This window comes from Pristiophorus japonicus, chromosome 5 (genome assembly GCF_044704955.1).
Source record: "Pristiophorus japonicus isolate sPriJap1 chromosome 5, sPriJap1.hap1, whole genome shotgun sequence".
NCBI classification, from domain to species: domain Eukaryota; kingdom Metazoa; phylum Chordata; class Chondrichthyes; family Pristiophoridae; genus Pristiophorus; species Pristiophorus japonicus.
Window position 1 is genome coordinate 276,276,618 of NC_091981.1, and position 21,801 is coordinate 276,298,418.

The 21,801-nt window shown below is 44.5% G+C and overlaps 1 protein-coding gene across 1 annotated transcript in view; it reads left to right on the plus strand.

Annotated features, from left to right (window-relative positions):
• Window positions 1-21,801, plus strand: part of kmt2ca (lysine (K)-specific methyltransferase 2Ca) — a 420,190-nt gene that overhangs the window by 50,849 nt on the left and 347,540 nt on the right. The window contains exon 3 of the mRNA XM_070881651.1: window positions 10,736-10,818. Coding sequence (XP_070737752.1) covers window positions 10,736-10,818 — 83 coding nt within the window. The remainder of the gene's footprint in view (window positions 1-10,735; window positions 10,819-21,801) is intronic.

Here is a 21,801-nt window from a genome sequence, read left to right on the forward strand (position 1 = left end):
TGGGTTGATGGACGCTCCTTCCTACATTTGGTTTCTTCTTGTTCTTGGCGATGGGACTCGGTGCTCAGCGCCCTCCCGGATGCTCTTCCACCACTTTGGGCAGTCAGGGCCATGGATTTCCAGGAGTCGGTGGGGATGTTGCACTTTATGAAGGAGGCTTTGAGCGTGTCCTTGACGCATTTCCTATGCCCACCTGGGGCTGGCTTGCCGTGTCGGAGCTCTGTGTAGAGCGCCTGCTTTGTGAGTCTCGTGTCGGGCATGCGGACGATGTGGCCCGCCCAACGGAGCTGATCGAGTGTGGTCAATGCTTCGATGCTGTGGACGTCGGCCTGAGCGAGAACACTGACATTGGTGTGTCTAACCTGCCAATGGATTTACAGGATCTTGCGGAGGCAGCACTGGTGGTACTTCAGTGTTTTGAGGTGTCTGCTGTATAATAGTCCACATCTCTGCGCCATATAGGAGGACGGGTATCCATGTCGACCATAAGCTTGGTGCCGGATTTGAGGTCTTCAAACACTCAGGCGACCAAAGGCTGCGCTGGCTCGTCATCAGTGTCTGCTCTTGCTGATGGTAGGTTCCCGAGGTATGGAAAATGGTCCATGTTGTCCAAGGCCTCGTTGTGGATTTTTATAATCGGGGGGGCAGTGCTGTGTGGCGGAGTCAGGTTGGTAAAAAGACCTAAGTCTTACGGATGTTTAGCTTAAGGCCCATGCTCTTGTACGCCTCGGTGAAGGTGTTGACGATGGCTCCAAGTGTGCGCAGACACAAGCATCGTCTGCGTACTGTAGTTCAATGACTGAGGATGGGACGACCTTGGATCTGGTCTGGAGACGACGGAGGTTGAACAGATTCCAATCTGTTCTATAATTTAGCTCCATTCCAGCGGGGAGCTTGCTAAGGATGAGATGTAGCATTGCAGTAAGGAAGATTGAAAAGATCATTGGTGCGATGACGCAGCCTTGTTTGACCCCGGTCTGGATGTGGATTGGGTCTGTGGTGGATCCATTGGTCAGGGTCACGGCTTGCATGTCATCGTGGAGCAGATGAAGGATGGTGACAAACTTTTGAGGGCAGCCGAAACAGAGGAGGACGCTCCATAATCTCGCGGTTGACGGTATCGAAGTCCTTTGTGAGGTCAAAGAAGGCCATGCACAAGGGTTGGTGCTGTTTCCTGAATTTCTCTTGTAGTTGTCTCACGGTGAAGATCATGTCCGTTGTACCCTTTAGTAGATGGAATCCGCATTGCGACTCTGGGAGGAGCTCTTCAGCCACGGGGAGAAGATGATTGAGGAGGATTCTTGCAATGACTTTCCCTGTGGCTGATGGGGAAATTCCTCTGTAGTTACTGCAGTCAGACTTATCCCCTTTTTTTGAAGATGGTCACGATTACGGCGTCCCTGAGATCTCCTGGCATGCTCTCCTCCTTCCAGATAAGAGAAATTAGATCATGTATTCGTGCCAATCGTGCTTCTCCGCCATGCTTTGGTGCTTCGGCGGGAATTCCATCTGTTCCTGTTGCCTTGTTATTCTTCAGCTGACGAATGGCCTTTTCTACCTCATGCCAGGCTGGGGTTGTGCTGAGATGGTGGCGGGTAGCATGCTGCAGGATGGAGTCGAGGCCACTCGTGTCAAAGGCAGAGTCTCTGTTAAGCAGATCTTCGAAATGCTCTTTCCAATGGCACTGAATGCCCCTCTGTTCTTGATGAGTACCTCACCGTTCTTGGTCTGCAGTGGGGTAGGGCCTTGGGTGCTTGGGCTATAGGTGGCCTTGACTGCGCTGAAGAATCCACGCACGCCAAGGTTGTCAACTAACTGCTGGATCTCCTGTGCTTTCACCACCCACCATCTGTTTTTTAGGTCACGGGTTTTTTGCTGGACCTCGGCCTTCAGCCGTCTGTAGAGCTGCTTTCTTGCTTTCATGTTGGGTTGCTGTTTTAAGTTCAGAAATGCCTTGCGATTGAGGCTAATTAGCACCTGGATCTCCTGGTCGTTCTCGTCGAACCAGTCTTGGTGTTTCCTGGTTGAGTGACCGCGCATCTCTTCGTAGGTGCTGATTATGGAGAGCTTGAGGGCAGACCAGGGGCCTGTGGGCATTCTGTGTCTCTGGGTTATTGTGGGTCACCAGGTTGGCAGTGAGGCGCTGGCTGAATAGGGCTTTCTTAATGGGGTCTTTGAGTGCCTCTGAGTTACTTTTCCTGCACCATTATTTCTGTTGCCATCGCTGTTCTGGGGCTACATTGATGATAATGACGGAGCGAATTAGGTGGTAATCCGTCCAGCAGTCGTCTGCTCCGGTTGTGAAGCGGGTAATGCGCACGTCCTTCTAGTCCCTCACTCGGATGATGACGTAGTCGAGCAGATGCCACTGCTTGGAGCGAGGGTACTGCCATGATCCCTTGTACTTGTCTCTCTGATGGAACATGGTGTTGGTAATGACAAGGCCATATTCTAGGCATTTTGTCAGGAGCAGGGTACTGCTGGAGTTGGTTTTCCCTACCCCCTCTCTGCCGATCACACCTCCCCAGAGGTCAGTATCCTTTCTGACTCTGGCGTTGAAATTGCCAAGGAGGATCAGATTGTCATCCGTTGGGACTCTGGACATTGATTGTTGGAAGCTGGAGTAGAATTCCTCTTTGGTCTCGTCTGTAGTGTCCAGTGTTGGGTTGTCTGTGCTGATGACCGTAGCGCACTGGTTCTGGGCTAGAGTGAGCCGAAGAGTCATGAGCTGTTCGCTTCTCTCACAAGGGGAGTCTCTGAGACGACCCACCAGCTCATTCTTGATGGCGAAGCCCACTCCATGGAGGCAGACCAGGGGCCTGTGGGCATTCTGTGCCTCCAAAAGAATGTGCAACCACCACCTTGCTCTTTAGCTGGCCTTCCCCTGCCCACCGGGTCTTGCTTAGGGCGGCGATGTCAACATCTAAGCCTCTGAGTTCGCAGGTAACGATAGCAGTGCGGCATTCCGGTCTGTCGCTGATGGGGTGGTCCATGAGGGTGCTGACGTTTCAGGTCCTGAACTTCATTTTGAAGGGTGGAAGATGCCCGTGCGAGAGTTCTTTTAACGTGGGGTGGCCGTTGCACACCAGCTACCACACTGGCTTAGCAGAGTGAGGCCTTGGTCCAGTGGCAAGGGGGTCCAAGATGACTGGAGATTAAACTCTACAGTATGGGCTTAATTGCCTATGGTGGAATATGAGCCGTAAGCTCGGCGCTGAGCAGCACCTTTTGGAGAGATGGTGAGAGATCCGAGGTGTGGAGAGTGGGAGCGAGACACTTGGGGCAATGCTTCACTCTCTCAGGTAATAACTCCATGTTGGGGTCAGACATTGGGATGGCCAAAGATCCAGTTCATAAAAGAAGACAGTTGAACGGGACCGGTGGCGGAGGGAGGCCAAAACGTCACCTGAATTGGATGCGGAGAGAAAGGTTAGAGCCGAATGGTCTGGTCCAAACCTGTGGTCGCAGTTGATCGGAGGCTCCCCGGACGCTGCTGGAGACTGATTTTCCACACAAACCGATCTTCCAGCCTGCCGGACCTTCCTGCTGCCATGACTTCGCTCCCCCACTTCCTCTACCACCTAGAAGGACAAGGGCAGCAGGCGGATGGGGACACCACCACCTGCAAGTTCCCCTCCAAGTCACACACCATCTTGACTTGGAAATATATTGCCGTTCCTTCATTGTCACAAGGTCAAAATCCTGGAGCAGCACTGGAAGTTCCTTCATCACACAGACGGTTCAAGAAGGCGGCTCAGCACCACTTTCGCAAAGGCAATTAGGGATGGGCAATAAATGCTGGCCTTGCCAGCGACGCCCACAATCATGAACAAATATTTTTTAAAAAACACCTTTTCCAGTCCTACAACTGTTGTAGTAAACATTCATTTTTATTTGGCGTGATGTGGATGCCCCTGAACGTATAATCTGGTTTATTGAGTAATTCATGATGGCTGCTCTATCAGCATCAGAATCTACTGCATCTTGGATTGTGCCTGTGTTTGCCACAGCAATGCCGATGCAATATCGTCATTGTTCATGTATTTCATATCTGCTTACACATATCCTATGAGGTGTCAGCAGAAATATATTGTGTAATTAACTGAATAACGGGGATATTTATGTGCAAAGTTTAATAATATATTGACTGGTAGGGGGAGGAATGTAAGGAGGAGCCTTACCTGAGCCACATTGTTCAGTTTGAAATATATGTTTCATAAAGTAGAAGTTTTTAACTACAAATTTTCAGATTTTAAGTTATGTGGGTTAGACATGAGGGAAACTCTGTTTTTGAATGGACCCCACTTATTATAACATGACAAAACATATGGATTTGTGAATCATGATGCCTGATGATGGAAGTCTTAAATCTTGCAGTCATCGATTTATTGCTCACAAAGGAAAAATAGACAAAACTAAATTGCGCAGCATTCTGATTGCTGAACAATGCACTCATGGAGTTTGAGGATCTCACTTATATCCTTTTGCTATTGAAAATCATCTGAATATTCCAGATTGGTTCTACCATTTTCCTTCAGCCTGAAATGCATAATATGGAGCTGAACTTGTCATAGTGGCTGTACTCTGGATAGCTGGTGAAAATTAAACTTATAAAGCTCCTTACAGTTTGTACTGAGTCCTGTGAGTGGTAATTTATCAACCGAATTGTCATTGTCGATCCTATTATCCAAGAGAATGGTGATGACCAGTCCAGTTTATTCACGTTCAGTCTGTTCACATCCCCCTTTTCAAGGCCTTATGCCTGCCACTGGCTGATTGATGGAGTGCTGCTACTTCTCGAGTTCGGTCACTTTCTGAATTGCTAATTCAGATATGAGACCGCTTGGGTGGTAGGATAATAAGGAAAAGGTTAACTGACTCCAGTCAGGGGGTGGTGGTGGTGGTGGTGATGAGAAGAGGAGTTTTTGTTGTAGATTCTGGTTCATTCATTAATCCCATCAACTGCAATGTTTGCTACTCAAACTTGTGTGTGCCTCCAAAATTAACTGCCAAGAATAAAACAGTAGAAAAAGAACAACTAATATATTGGAAAGTATACCAATGACTAAGTTGACCATGGACACGATGGGCCGAATGGCCGCCGCCTCTGCTGTAAATTTCTACGATATGAAAATATCTGTAAAGTAGATGAGAAATTGTAAGTGCATCAAGAATCAATCTGTACTCTGTTTTTGGGCCCAATAATAGCAGCAAGTCTGGTTTTGAGGTCTGTGCCACTTTTGTATTATGTTGGGGCAGATTTTCCTAAAACGTGTAGTTTGGCCATAATCATTTCTATACCTTCCGTGTGCAACTTTTATATGACTACAATTCAGAAGTAATTCATTGTTGTGATTTTGGACTTTCCAGTAACCAGTCTCTGCATCATAATAATTAGTAACCTTGCATAATAATTTTACATGCCATACGATATTCTTGTATTGTAGTACTGAGATTAAATAAATTAAGTTAAGAAAGAAGTTAAGGTTACTGGACCTAGTTTTTAGTACTGACCCGATGCAGTATTTGTTTTCCACACAGAAGAATACCTACGCAACAAGAATATTGTCAGATTTAATTTTGAGCAACCAATCCAATGCTGCTGAAATTTAATGTTCGGACCAGATTATAAGAGGTTAAATTGGCAAAGCTGGCTTGGATAAGATTGATTGTATGATGCTATTAAGTGGAGATAATAGCAACACTGAAGACAAATAGATTGCTTTTAAAAACATTCAGTTTTCCAATAAAATTGAATTCTTCAAATTAGTTGCTTCAATGGCATTTTGCAACATTCCATGGAAAACTTTCCTCAATTATCTTGGTCATTGGCCCATCATTTGCGGTCAGCAGTGATGCTAAGGCTAAGGCGCTTGCCACTGGCCCCAAAGAAAGCCTCCCACAAAGATTACTGCAAACCAGTGGCTCTGAACAAAGGGCCCTGAACTGTGGAAGCCATGTATGTCCATAGGGCTAAAACAATGGCATGTGGTTAAACAAACCAAATTGGCCTTCTGGTCATTTCTAAAGATTAAAGCTTAAAAAGTAGCTTTCAGGAGAACAGGAATATGTATTGAACTCCGCTGACTGCTCTGAAAGCTGGCATAGCCAAAAGACTATTGGATGAGAGGATAATGGATAACATGGTTGACATAGCAAGGTCTTTTTCAGCTTTGTTAGGAGTCAGATGGCCATTGACAACTGTATAGGATCATTGAAGGGTTCCACAGAACATATTCAGATGGAGTCCCAGGATTTTGCAGAGGTTTTAAAATGACCATTTTGCATCAGTTTCCTCTAGTCAAGTTGCTAGGAGGGGGTCATAAGATCACCGTGACAGAGAGGGGTTATAAGGAAGTTTAATATGGCTCCTGGAAAACAAAATGCTGTTTCATAGAACAGGAATTGAACTTGGCACCTTCCTAGACAGTATCACTCACCTACACATTGGATAAATTTGCTGAACCATCATGCAGGTATAGTTTGAATAAATTGGGTTCAGTTTTTAATGAAAACTTAAATAACTTGACCTGCAATGAGAGTCACTTTTTTGAACTGTAGCTTTAAATCTATTGTGGACTTATCCAAGAGTTTCAGTGATATCCCCATTGCAAAAGGTGTTGAATTTATTTGTACAGAGCGTAGTTTAGTGAAATCCATTGTTCAGGCCCGCTGGTTTGCAGTAATCTTTGTGGGAGGCTTTCTTCGGGGCCAGTGGCAAGCGCCTTAGCATCGCTGCTGACCGCAAATGATGGGCCACTGACCAAGATAATTGAGGAAAGTTTTCCATGGAATGTTGCAAAATGCCATTGAAGCAACTAATTTGAAGAATTCAATTTTATTGGAAAACTGATTCTCTCAAATCCAACAGCAGCAGCTTGCATTTATCAACCGCCTTTAACACTCAAACATCCCAAGACACTTCAGAAATACAAGGAAAAGTAACAGAAGAGAGATGAGGAGGCGGTTTCCAGAAGCTTGGTCCAAGAGGTGAATTTTGGGGAGGAAACTCAAGGGAGTTCCACAGGTTTTTGAAGGCACGGTCACCCGCGGTGGAACGAGTTGTAAAAGTGGAACGGAAAATCGGAGGAGTAGTTGTAGGACTAGAAGAGGTTATGGAGATGATTGGGGGGGGGGGGGGGGGGTGGAAAGGCCACGGAGGGATTTAAAGATTATGGCAAGAGTTTGACATTGAGTCATTGGGGAAACGGTAATGCTGCATGCAAAGGATATAATGTGTTGCATATTAGGCTACAATTCTACGAAGTGTGCATCATTGATCAGAGGTCTACCCTGTTTCAAACCAAAGAGATTCTACAGTAAATATAGCGTGCCAGCTTTGTAACCACTTTAAATAGGCTTCTACAAACTGAATTTTATGGCGCAATTCCGTGCTCACTTAATTTCTCTGTATTGGAGGGCATCAACATAGTTGACTAGTTTGTAGCTTGACACTTAAAAGGCAGATAACACAACTCTGTTTGTTTGAGTGGACTGTTCAAGTGAGAGAAGACTTGGCCCATTCAGGTAATAGAAAAAAAATAATGTGGACCACTGGGCTGTGGTCTGCTCAGATTTACAGTCTATTTTGTGTATTGGGATACAATTCCTGCGAAGAAGCATTAACTGTGATTGTCTGTCCCACTGGGGGGCCCTGCTTACCAGATGCTCGACTCTGCTTTGTGCTGGAAATGGTGAATAGCCTGCGGCTGGTACCCACGTAGCTTCCTTGAGGGTCGGCTTTGATTAATTGAGAGTAATACCTGCCTATCATCTTTTGTCACAGTTTGGACTTCAAAGCAAAGAGTTCTCCATTTCACCAGGCAGTTCAACAAACTGAGGCTAGTAGAAAAATTATGAATGTGCAATTTTACATCTAATGTCGCAAGTAAGCTATTCCTTACAGATGTATTCATGTTCCAATAGTTTCAAGATGTTAATTATTTTGAAATGAGTTGAATGCAGTGGTGACAAATTGTGGATTCTTTAACTGCAATCTCGTGAAATCTGCTAAGTTTGTGTTTTCTTGTTTCTGTTTAGTTTGATATTAATTTTGATTTGTAGCCCGCAGCCTGAGAATTATGGCCTGTCAGTGTCATTTGTGTGCAAATCAAGGCAATCTAAAGCTTAGTGATGATTTATTATTTCCAGTCTGTATCGCAAAAATGAAAGGGTTGATTTTGCACCATGTCGATATTATAACACAATACTTCACTTCGAAGATATAATTCAGTTTGTAGGAATCCTGGACTTAAACGCATGTGGAAAAGCATGACCATGAGAAAGTATCAGGAGAGCATCTGAATCTTCACCGTTAGTTCCTATTCTAGATCACTGAATAGTAATGGTGTATTATTGCCTGACAATGTATTGTTGTATTGTCCACCCCAATTAAACACAGCGCTGTGCATCACCCAGATTCATGTAACAACAGGTAACCAATATTGTATCCTGGCAGAGAGGTAGAGTGTGGATCCTGCCATGCAGCTTGATATTGTTGTCTAGAAACCTCTATGTAACAGAGGTTGGCAGCTGGAGGTACATACAGAAGATCACTCGAGGTGTTAGTCTGGTGGATGCACTGTGGCCAGGAGTGGGGATTACTTTCATATGTCTGGCCAAACCTTCTTGGTAGCTATCCAAAAGGAGAAAGGTAGTACCATTTTGTTAAAGAGGGTAACTTTTGTGAAACCTATAGGAAATGCTACACCTCCAGTACAGAGTTCAGATTCTGGGCCTTTCTGGCATTATTAATCCGTGGAACCTGATCTATCAGTGATTCAGAGAGGGTCATGGGGTCAACTTCTTCATCATGGTCGAATTCTGATTCTCAACTACTTTCCAAGTTAGTTCAGCTGTCTGAACTTGAGATGACTCAATAGGAGAACTTGGGATGACTTGATAGCAAAAGTTGGAGGGAGAAAACAAACCCTAGTCTTAAGGACCAGGACAGTGAGTTTGTTGTGAGCTCAAGTATAGAGGATTGTTGAATCTTCCAGTCATAAGCGCTGCTATTCATGAGATGATGCAAAGAGTCTGGGTATTGAAAAGCCCACCGGAACTGCAAGGAGTGATCAGGAAATGCCCTCAAAGTAGTATGAGATACTATTTATTCGGCTGCTTGAAGGCAGCAAACACAAAATTGGATTATGACAATTGGGGCAAGTGACCTCCTTAAATTATCTTTAAGGATGGCCGGTAGGCAATCAGTGCAGTTATTTATGGGCTGAGAATTTGAGCCAGGAGTTGCACAAGTTCTTGTATTTCTGTACCAGGTGCCTGACTCCGTTGTTGTGCGTGTCATCTGTAACAGATGGCCTGCGGCACTCAACATATGCTGAAGCCATTGTCTTGATATTTGTTTAAAACACATTTCTATTTGAATCATTTTTTTGAAATCAAATAAAAAAAGAAAAATCAATCATTCTGTTTTTTGTGCTGAAGAAAGTCCAGACATTGAAAGAGCATATTAGATTGTTCACATGAATGAATATACCAAGTGCACTCTCTTTTTTTCATTATGCTTAAATTGCCAAAGTAACAGTGATGTTTATCATGGCAACAAACCATCCTACCATAGTGCTAGTTCACTTGGCGCACACAAGTTTCCTGTTTTCTTGATTACGCAATGATAATCGGTTCCAGACAACTACACTGCACACTGTATGCTGAGTGCAGGACAAATGGCTGCTGTGTGACCTGCATTTGCTGTCTCTTCCATTGGAAAAGTAAGAAGCCGCAAGTGATTTTCAAACTGCGCAAAAGGTGACGAGAAGGTGAGCAGAATAGAAAAGGTTATGGGATGCTGAGGTAATGGCAGCCTTTAATATAGACTTCTGCTGTTGCATTACTGCAAGTATCTGAGCCCAATATGGCAGACTAGCATTAATATTTGGTTGCCATAGAGCATTAAATAGGAATTATGCAGCATTTGTGTCAGACCTTTGGTAATAAAGGACATGGTAATGGAACATGCAGGTCTGCGATGCAAGCTGAATGTCTATCGGCTATCAATCAAATATAATTGGCATCTAATTATATCAAATAACTGTTCAGGTTGCTGCAGTTCTGCAAGGTGAATGTTTTTGTTACATGTTTAGTCTGTTGCTCTAGAATTTTTTTGAACTGAAACTACAGCTGTAGTTGCTCATTGGAGATGATGAAATATCAAAATTGTCGGATCCCAATATTAACAGTGGGTGGTTAGGAGAGGCAAGCTGAGGGTACTTCATGACACAGCAAAAAGAAAAAACGTCTATTGGTGCTAATCCTTACGACTAGTTATAGAGGAACATTGCTGAGGTCTGGGAGCAAGTCACTAGCGCCTACTCATCAACAAGGAATGTTTGGTATTCTGGGGTGAGAGGAGGGTAAAAGACAGAACCAAAAGAATGAGATTTTTTTCTCTAATGTAGAGGGGGGAAGGAGGGAAAATAAATTTTTGATTCTCACTATGCATGTACATAGCATTTTATAAATGATTAAAACTAATACTTAAAAGGTTAAAAGTATTTATTTTAAATCTGCTTACCTAACAGTAAATTTCCCTTATTCCTTAATGCAGTTCAATGTGGTTGAAAATTCTAATGAGTGCTGGCAAGTTACCTGTAACTGATCTCAGTATAATGTTCCCAAAATGATTGTACAGATGATTAAGTAACTACTTGTCCACAAGATGGATCCATTCTAGTTTATAGTGATTGATAAGTAATCTTGCCTCCTCTTATGATCACAGGTCTCGGAGCAGGGGGAAGACTGTTATCGAAGATGACGACAGCATGGATGGTTTGGAGGCAACAGAAAATGCGATGGAAACAGGTAAGAAATTACTTTTTCCGATGCCTTTCTTGTAAAATTATATCTTTTGAAAGCTGTTTTCATGTGCTGCACCCTATACTTGGAATCAGCCTTTTGGAGGTGGTAATGGAACAGAACATGAATGTCTATGTTGAAAGAGCTCAGGCTCACTTAAAATAGTTTATTTATCTACGCAGTCCTCAGCCAAATGTTTTAAGCTATATACTGTACTTGCCCAATCTAAGGGGTACTTGAGATTTGGGACTAATTGGAGCAGAGAAAGCCAAGGAGAGATTTGTTAGAGGTTTTTAAAATGAAGTGTTTTGATAGTGAATAAGAAAAGACTATTTACTTGGATGGGGCAGTGATGAGTCATCAATTTAATATTGTCACAGCGAGGAGAGAATTAGCAGATATTTATTTACATTGTTGAAGTATGTAAAGCTTTCCACAGAGTGGTTCAAGCAGAGACCAATGTACTTTTTATGGGAAAATTGGATAATTATTTAAAAAAAAATGTTACAGGCTTCTGCTATGGTTTTAAACTATATGTCACTGATTGTCCAACCAAAGGACCTATACTGCTGTTCTTTCTTTGTTGTTTGGTCAAAATCATGGCATTTCTAACCAACACCATTGTGGGAGCACCATCACCACCAGGACTGTAGTGGTTCAAGGAGAATGCTTACCACCACCATCTTGAAAATCAGAGATATAGGCTCTATGGCCACACTTGGAAATCAGAGATATAGGCTGTATGGCCACACTTTTTCCTCAATGAATTAGAGGATGTTGAATGCCTCCCAAATCTTTCTTATAAAATTACATTCCACGAGTGAGTGAAGTACAACTTCCAGGGGATCAGTGTTAAACTTGCAAAATTGTGGGTAGTGGTGTTCCACAAGGATCAGTGCTGCGACCACTGTTGTTCACAACTTATATTAACGATTTAGACTTTGGAATCAAAAACACAATTTCTAAATCTGTGGATCACACCGAATTGGGGGGGGGGGGGGGGGGGGGAAGAGAGTCAATACTGAGGAGGACTGCAACAAATTACAGGAGGACATTAATAAACTTGCAGAATGTGCATATAATTGGCAAATGAAGTTCAACATCGATAAATGTGAGGTATTACATTTTGGTAGGAAGAATAGGGAGGTCACTTATTACTTGGACGGTGCGAGTCTCGATGGGGTAGAGGAACAAAGGGATCTTGGAGTTCAAATTGCAACACAGGTTAGCAAGGCTGTAAAGAAAAAAGCAAACACGCACTAGGGTTTATTTCCAGAGGTATAGAATTGAAAAGTAGGGAAGTTATGCTAAATCTGTAATGAACCTTGGTTACACTACACTGAGTACTGCGTACACGTCTGGTCATATTATAAAAAGGATATAGAGGCACTGGAGAGGGTGCAGAGGCAGAGAAGATTTACAAGAATGATACCAGAAATGTGAGATTATACATATCAGGAAAGGATGAACAGGCTGGGTCTCTTTTCTCGAAAAAGGAAGTTTGAGGGGTGACCTAATAGAGGCCTCTCAAATTATGAAAGGTTTTGATAGAAACATTCTTTCTGTATCTACTCTATTTGTGGGGAAAAACATAACTAGAGGTCATCAATATAGGACAGTCACCAAGAAATCAAATAGGGAATTCAGAAGAACCTTCTTTACCCAAAGAGCGGTGAGAATGTGGAACTCGTTACCATAGGGAGTGGTTGAAGCGAATAGTATAGATGCATTTAAGGAGAGACTAGACAAGCATATGAGGGAGAAGGGAATAGAGGTTTATGCTGATATATTTAGATGAGGAAAGACTGGAGGAGGCTCAAGTGGAGCATGAATGCCAGCATGGACTGGTTGGGCCGAATGGCCTGTTTCTGTGTCGTATATCCTATGTAATATTGTGAGTTATTCAGGCAGCAATCAGAATTTCACTTCTCAAATGTGTGTGTTTTTTGGGGGATGTGTTTTTATGCTGTAAAAGTACACTACCTTAGATCACTGAGCAATTGTGATGCCACTAATACGGAAATATATGGTTTTTATTTGCAAAATTTGGGATACATGAACCAGGAAGTGTAAAATCCATGGAGTAGCCAGGTTTTCTGAAGTATGCACCTCAAAAAAGGGAGCTATTGGCGGCAGTAAGTTTACTCATACTTCATTCATATCACAATGAGATAGGAAGTTTGCTGTAGGTCAAATAATTTAGCTAAAACATCCTGCTTGGAACCTTAGGCCTAATATACATATGCAAGTCCCAAACTTTCACTGCAAAATTTCAGAGTTGTGAAGGGGAAGGTTAGTCCATAAGGTGCAGCAGAAATGAGTTGGTGTCCAAAATTGCTTTAATTGAGAAACAAAACAAAGGCATATTAAGACACAAAGCTGGAAGAGATTATGCGGGTCCCTCGAGAGTAGCTCTTCTAGGAGTTGTGCTTCACTCACACACTTGTGGATGTAATTTTATGTAAAAAAAAAAGTTAGAGAGGCATTCAACATCCTTAAATGATCAAGAGAAAAAGAAAGGAAGAGAAATAATGTATTTATATAGCCCCTTTCACATCCTCAGGACATCTCCAATCGTTTCACAGCTAATGAAGTACATTTTGCATCATGGTCACTGTTTTAATGTAGGCAGACATGGCAGCCGTTTTGCACATCGAAAGATCCCTTAAACAGCAATGAAATAAATTATCAGAATGTCGACCAGGACAATGGGAGAATTCTTGCTCCTCTTTGAGTAATGGCATGGGATTTTTTTTTTACATCCGTCCCAGACGGAGCCTCAAGTTCATGTCTCATCTGAAAGACAGCGCCTGGTTGTGCCAGACTCTGACAGTACTGAACTGACATTTAACCTAGATTATTGGCTTAAATCTCTGGGGTGGAGCTTGAATCGGCAACCTTCTGAGTCGGAGGCAAGAGTGTACTGCCATTGTGCGGAAGCGAAGGTAGGATAGGCCATACCGTTGGAGGAATTTGTTAATGAAATTAGTATTTTTCTATTAAATGCATCAGGATCCAGTAAAGATTGATGGAAGGAGTGTATCTGGGCAGCATTGTTTTTGATGAATTGGAATTTATGTAGCATGAAAACGAGGAGGCGACCAAGGTGGGTGTTGGAGAGGTTAAGTATGGAGGTAACAGAAATGTGGTCAAGGGTTTCAGCAGTGGTGCAGGTGAGGTAAAATTGGTGGCAGGTAATACTGTAGAAGTCAGCGTTCTAGGTAACATAGAATATGGGGATTGAAGCTCACCTTGGGGTGGGGGGGGAATAGTTTTGACTTGCTAAAATTAATGACTGTTCTAGCTCATTCGTGAATTGATGTCGAATAAGGTAAGGCAAAAAAGGAAGCATATATCAGATAACGTCAGCTCAATACTGCAGAAAGCCTAGAAGAGTTTAGAAAGTGCAGGGGTGAAATTAAGAAGGAAATTAGGAAAGCAAAAAGAGGGCATGAAAATAAGTAGAATCAAAGAAAACCCAAAGATGTTTTACAATTACATAAAGAGCAAGAGGATAACAAAGAAAAGAGCAGGGCCTATTAGGGACCAAAATAATCTGTGTGGAGGCAGAGGATGTGTGTAATGTACTAAATAAATCTTAGGCAGTCCCTCGGAGTCGAGGATGACTTACTTCCATACTAATGAGTTTTCGGGTGACTGAAGAGTCCTATGTGAGACCGACAGTCTCTGTCACAGGTGGGGCAGACGGTGGTTGAAGGAAAGAATGGGTGGAGCTCTTGGGTTGCCGTGCGCTTCTTCCGTTGCTTACGCTTGGCTTCAGCTTGCTCCCGGCAAAGAGACTCGAGGTGTTCGGCGCTCTCACGGATGCTTTTCCTCCACTTTGGGCGGTCTTGGGCCAGGGATTCTCAGGTGTCGGTGCGGATGTTGCACTTTTTCAAGGAGGTTTTGAGGGTGTCTTTGAAGCGTTTCTTCTGCCCACCTGGGGCTCGCTTGCCATGTCGAGAAGAACGCTTGTTTTGGGAGTCTCTTATCGGGCATGCGGACGATGTGGCCCATCCAACAGAGCTGATGGAGTGTGATCAATGCTTCGATGCTGGGGATGTTGGCCTGAGTGAGAACACTGACATTGGTGAGCCTATTTTGTGACTGTCTTCACAAAAGAGGGAGACGAAGCTGACATCGAAGTTCAGGAGAGAGATGGTGAAATGTTGAACGGGATAAACATATATACAGGAAGTTTTAAGGAGTTTAGCATCCTTGACAGGAGACAAATTGCCAGGACGGATGAAATATATCTGAGGCTAATAAAAGCAGCAGAAATTGCGGAGGTTCTGACCATTTTTCAATCCTCCCTGGCTATAGGAATGGTGCCAGAGGATTGGAGAACTGTTAATGTTGTACCCTTGTTCAAAAAGGGAGGAAGGGATAAACCGAGCAATTGCAGGCCAGTTAATTTAACCTCAGTGGTGGGCAAATTATTGGAATCAATTCTGAGGGACAGTATAAACCTTCATTTCGAAAGACAGATTAATCAAGGTCAGTCAGCATGGATTTGTTATGGGGAGGTCGTGTCTGACCAACTTAATTGAGTTTGAGGAGGTAACAAGGAGGGTCGATGAGGGCAGTGCATTTGATGGATTTTAGCAAGGCTTTTGACAAGGTCCCACGTAGTAGGACAGTCAAAAAAGTAAAACCCCATAGAGTCCAAGGGAGAGTGGCAAATTGGATCCAAAATAGGCTCGATGGCAGGAAGCAAAGAGTAATGGTTGAGGGGAGCTTTTGTGACTGGAAGGCTGTTTCCAGTGGGGTTTCACAGGGCTTAGTATTCGGTAGTATATATGAATGATTTAGACTTAAATGTAGGGGCATGATAAAGAAATTTGCAGATGATACAAAAATTGGCCATGTGGTTGACAGTGAGGAGGAAAACTCCAGACTGCAAGAAGATATCGATGAACTGGTTAGTTGGGCCAAAAAGTGTCAAATGGAATTCAATTGGAAGAGTGTTAGGTAATGCATTTGGGGAGGAGCAACAAGGCAAGGGAATACACAGTAAATGAAAGTGCATGAGCATTATGGAGGAACAGACGGACCTTGGAGTAAATGTCCACAGATCCTTAAAAGTAGCAGGACAGGTCGATAAGGTAGTTAAAAAGGCATATGGAATGCTTTCCTTTATTAGCCGAGGCATAGAATACAAGAGCAAAGGAAGTTATGCTAGAACTGTATACAACATTAGTTACGCCACAGCTTGAGTACTGCGTCCAGTTCTGGTCACCACATTACAGAAAACATAGAAAGCAGGCCATTCGGCCCTTCGAGCCTGCACCACCATTCAATATGATCATGGTTGATCATGCATCTTAAGTACCCCACTCCTGCCTTCTCTCCATACCCCCTGATCCCTTTAGCCGTAAGGGCCACATCTAACTCCCTTTTGAATATATCCAATGAACTGGACTCAACAACTTTCTGTGGTAGAGAATTCCACAGGTTCACAATTCTCTGGGTGAAAAAGTTTCTCCTCATCTCATAGAAACATAGAAAATAGGTGCAGGAGCAGGCCATTCAGCCCTTCTAGCCTGCACCGCCATTCAATGAGTTCATGGCTGAACATGAAACTTCAGTACCCCCTTCCTGCTTTCACGCCATACCCCTTGATCCCCCGAGTAGTAAGGACTTCATCTAACTCCCTTTTGAATATATTTAGTGAATTGGCCTCAACTACTTTCTGTGGTAGAGAATTCCACAGGTTCACCACTCTCTGGGTGAAGAAGTTCCTCCTCATCTCTGTCCGAAATGGCTTACCCCTTATCCTTAGACTGTGACCCCTGGTTCTGGACTTCCCCAACATTGGGAACATTCTTCCTGCATCCAACCTGTCCAAACCCGTCAGAATTTTAAACGTTTCTGAGGTCCCCTCTCACTCTTCTGAACTCCAGTGAATACAAGCCCAGTTGATCCAGTCTTTCTTGATAGGTCAGTCCCACCATCCTGGGAATCAGTCTGGTGAATCTTCGCTGCACTCCCTCAATAGCAAGAATGTCCTTCCTCAAGTTAGGAGACCAAAACTGTACACAATACTCCAGGTGTGGCCTCACCAAGGCCCTGTACAACTGTAGCAACACCTCCCTGCCCCTGTACTCAAATCCCCTCGCTATGAAGGCCAACATGCCATTTGCTTTCTTAACCGCCTGCTGTACCTGCATGCCAACCTTCAATGACTGATGTACCATGACACCCAGGTCTCGTTGCACCTTCCCTTTTCCTAATCTGTCACCATTCAGATAATAGTCTGTCTCTCTGTTTTTACCACCAAAGTGGATAACCTCACATTTATCCACATTATACTTCATCTGCCACGCATTTGCCCAATCACCTAACCTATCCAAGTCACTCTGCAGCCTCATAGCATCCTCCTCGCAGCTCACACTGCCACCCAACTTAGTGTCATCCGCAAATTTGGAGATACTACATTTAATCCCCTCGTCTAAATCATTAATGTACAATGTAAACAGCTGGGGCCCCAGCACAGAACCCTGCGGTACCCCACTAGTCACTGCCTGCCATTCCGAAAAGTACCCATTTACTCCTACTCTTTGCTTCCTGTCTGACAACCAGTTCTCAATCCACGTCAGCACACTACCCCCAATCCCATGTGCTTTAACTTTGCACATTAATCTCCTGTGTGGGACCTTGTCGAAAGCCTTCTGAAAGTCCAAATATACCACATCAACTGGTACTCCTTTGTCCACTTTATTGGAAACATCCTCAAAAAATTCCAGAAGATTTGTCAAGCATGATCTCTCTTTCACAAATCCATGCTGACTTGGACCTATCATGTCACCATTTTCCAAATGCGCTGCTATGACATCCTTAATAATTGATTCCATCATTTTACCCACTACTGAGGTCAGGCTGACCGGTCTAATAATTCCCTGCTTTCTCTCTCCCTCCTTTTTTTAAAAAGTAGGGTTACATTGGCTACCATCCACTCGATAGGAACTGATCCAGAGTCAATGGAATGTTGGAAAATGACTGTCAATGCAATGCATCTGCTATTTCCAAGGCCACCTCCTTAAGTACTCTGGGATGCAGTCCATCAGGCCCTGGGGATTTATCGGCCTTCAATCCCATCAATTTCCCCAACACAATTTCCCGACTAATAAAGATTTCCCTCAGTTCCTCCTCCTTACTAGACCCTCTGACCCCTTTTATATCCGGAAGGTTGTTTGTGTCCTCCTTAGTGAATACTGAACCAAAGTACTTGTTCAATTGGTCTGCCATTTCTTTGTTCCCCGTTATGACTTCCCCTGATTCTGACTGCAGGGGACCTACGTTTGTCTTTACTAACCTTTTTCTCTTTACATACCTATAGAAACTTTTGCAATCCGCCATAATGTTCCCTGCAAGCTTCTTCTCGTACTCCATTTTCCCTGCCCTAATCAAACCCTTTGTCCTCCTCTGCTGAGTTCTAAATTTCTCCCAGTCCCCAGGTTCGCTGCTATTTCTGGCCAATTTGTATGCCATTTCCTTGGCTTTAATACTATCCCTGATTTCCCTAGATAGCCACGGTTGAGCCACCTTCCCTTTTTTATTTTTACGCCAGACAGGAATGTACAATTGTTGTAATTCATCCATGCGGTCTCTAAATGTCTGCCATTGCCCATCCACAGTCAACCCCTTAAGTATCATTAGCCAATCTATCTTAGCCAATTCATGCCTCATACCTTCAAAGTTACCCTTCTTTAAGTTCTGGACCATGGTCTCTGAATTAACTGTTGCATTCTCCATCCTAATGCAGAATTCCACCATATTATGGTCACTCTTCCCCCTTTGGGGCCTCGCACAATGAGATTGCTAATTAATCCTCTCTCATTACACAACACCCAGTCTAAGATGGCCTCCCCCCTAGTTGGTTCCTCGACATATTGGTCTAGAAAACCATCCCTTATGCACTCCAGGAAATCCTCCTCCACCATATTGCTTCCAGTTTGGCTAGCCCAATCTATATGCATATTAAAGTCACCCATTATAACTGCTGCACCTTTATTGCATGCACTCCTAATTTCCTGTTTGATGCCCTCCCCAACATCACTACTACTGTTTGGAGGTCTGTACACAACTCCCACTAACGTTTTTTGCCCTTTGGTGTTCTGCAGCTCTGCCCATATAGATTCCACATCATCCAAGCTAATGTCCTTCCTAACTATTGCATTAATCTCCTCTTTAACCAGCAATGCTACCCCACCTCCTTTTCCTTTTATTCTATCCTTCCTGAATGTTGAATACCCCTGGATGTTGAGTTCCCAGCCCTGATCATCCTGGAGCCACGTCTCCGTAATCCCAATCACATCATATTTGTTAACATCTATTTGCACAGTTAATTCATCCACCTTATTGCGGATACTCCTTGCATTAAGACACACAGCCTTCAGGCTTGCTTTTTTAACACCCTTTGTCCTTTTAGAATTTTGCTGTACAGTGGCCCTTTTTGTTCTTTGCCTTGGGTTTCTCTGCCCTCCACTTTTCCTCATCTCCTTTCTGTCTTTTGCTTTTGCCTCATTTTTGTCTCCCTCTGTCTCCCTGCATAGGTTCCCATCCCCCTGCAATATTAGTTTAACTCCTCCCCAACAGCACTAGCAAACACTCCCCCTAGGACATTGGTTCCGGTCCTGCCCAGGTGCAGACCGTCCGGTTTGTACTGGTCCCACCTCCCCCAGAACCGGTTCCAATGCCCCAAGATTTTGAATCCCTCCCTGCTGCACCACTGCTCAAGCCATGTATTCATCTGCGCTATCCTGCGATTCCTACTCTGACCAGCACGTGGCACTGGTAGCAATCCCGAGATTACTACTTTTGAGGTCCTACTTTTAAATTTAGCTCTTAGCTCCTTAAATTCTTTTCGTAGGACCTCATCCCTTTTTTTACCTATGTCGTTAGTACCAATGTGCACCACGACAACTGGCTGTTCTCCCTCCCATTTCAGAATGTCCTGCACCCGCTCCGAGACATCCTTGACCCTTGCACCAGGGAGGCAACATACCATCCTGGAGTCTCGGTTGCGTCCGCAGAAACGCCTATCTATTCACCTCACCATCGAATTCCCTATCACTATCGCGCTCCCAATCTTTTTCCTGCCCTCCTTTGCAGCAGAGCCACCTACGGTGCCATGAACTTGGCTGCTGCTGCCCTCCCCTGATGAGTCATCCTCCCCAACAGTACTCAAAGCAGTGTATCTGTTTTGCAGGGGGATGACCACAGGGGACCCCTGCACTATCTTTCTTGCACTGCTCTTCCTGCTGGTCTTCCATTCCCTATCTGGCTGTGGACCCTTCTCCTGCGGTAAGACCAACTCACTGCACGTGATACTCACGTCATTCTCAGCATCGTGGATGCTCCAGAGTGAATCCACCCTCAGCTCCAATTCCGCAACGCGGACCGTCAAGAGCTCGAGGCGGATACACTTCCCACACACGTAGCGCCCAGGGACACCGGAAGTGTCCCCGAGTTCCCACATGGTACAGGAGGAGCATATCACGTGACCGAGCTCTCCTGCCATGTCTTAACCTTAGACACCCTTAAATTGGTAATAACAATGTTACAGTTCACTTACTGATATAAAAAAGAAAAGAAAAGCTACTCACCAATCACCAGCCAATCACTTACCCCATTGGCTGTGACGTCACTTTTTGATTACTTTCTACTTCTATTTTGCTTTCTCTCCCGCTGTAGCTGCACCGGTATAGGCTTTTGATAGGTCGCTCCCCTCTCACCAACTGCCGCTGGCTCGATCTCCCGCTGGGCTTTTGATAGGTCGCTCCCCTCTCACCAACTGCCGCTGGCTCGATCTCCCGCTGGGCTTTTGATAGGTCGCTCCCCTCTCACCAACTGCCGCTGGCTCTCGATCTCCCGCTGGGCTTTTGATAGGTCACTCCCCTCTCACCAACTGCTGCTGGCTCTCGATCTCCCGCTGGGCTTTTGATAGGTCGCTCCCCTCTCACCAACTGCCGCTGGCTCTCGATCTCCCGCTGGGCTTTTGATAGGTCGCTCCCCTCTCACCAACTGCCGCTGGCTCTCGATCTCCCGCTGGGCTTTTGATAGGTTGCTCCCCTCTCACCAACTGCCGCTGGCTCTCGATCTCCCGCTGGGCTTTTGATAGGTCGCTCCCCTCTCACCAACTGCCGCTGGCTCTCGATCTCCCGCTGGGCTTTTGATAGGTCGCTCCCCTCTCACCAACTATATCTCGGTCCTATATGGCTTACCTCTTATCCTTAGACTGTGACCCCTGGTTCTGGACTTCGCCAAAATTGGGAACATTCTTCCTGCATCAATCCCGTCTGAATTTTATATGCTTCGATGAGATCCCCTCTCATTCTTCTAAATTCCAGTGAATATAAGCCTAGTTGATCCAGTTTTTCTTCATATGTCAGTCCTGCCATCCCGGGAATCGGTCTTGTGAACCTTCGCTGCACTCCCTCAATAGCAAGAATGTCCTTTCTCAGATTAGGAGACCAAAACTGCATACAATACTCAAGGTGTGGTCTCACCAAGGCCCTGTACAACTGCAGTAAGACCTCCCTGCTCCTGTACTCAAATCCTCTTGCTGTGAAGACCAACATGCCATTTGCTTTTTTAACTGCCTGCTGTACCTTCATGCCTACTTTCAATGACTGATGTACCATGACACCCAGGTTTTGTTGCACCGCCCCTTTTCCTAATCTGTCACCATTCAGATAATCTGCCTTCCTGTTTTTGCCAAAAAGTGGATAACCTCACATTTATCCACATTATACTGCATCTGCCATGCATTTGCCCACTCGGCTAACTTGTCCAAGTCACCCTGCAGCCTCTTGGCATCCTCCTCACAGCTCACACCGGCACCCAGCTTAGGAAGGATGTGATTGCACCCTTCCTAGTGCAGAGGAGATTTACGAGGATGTTGCCAGGACTGGAAAACTTTAGCTATGAGGAAGGGTTCGATAGACTGGGGTTGTTTTCCTTGGAACAGAGGAGGCCGAGGGGGAG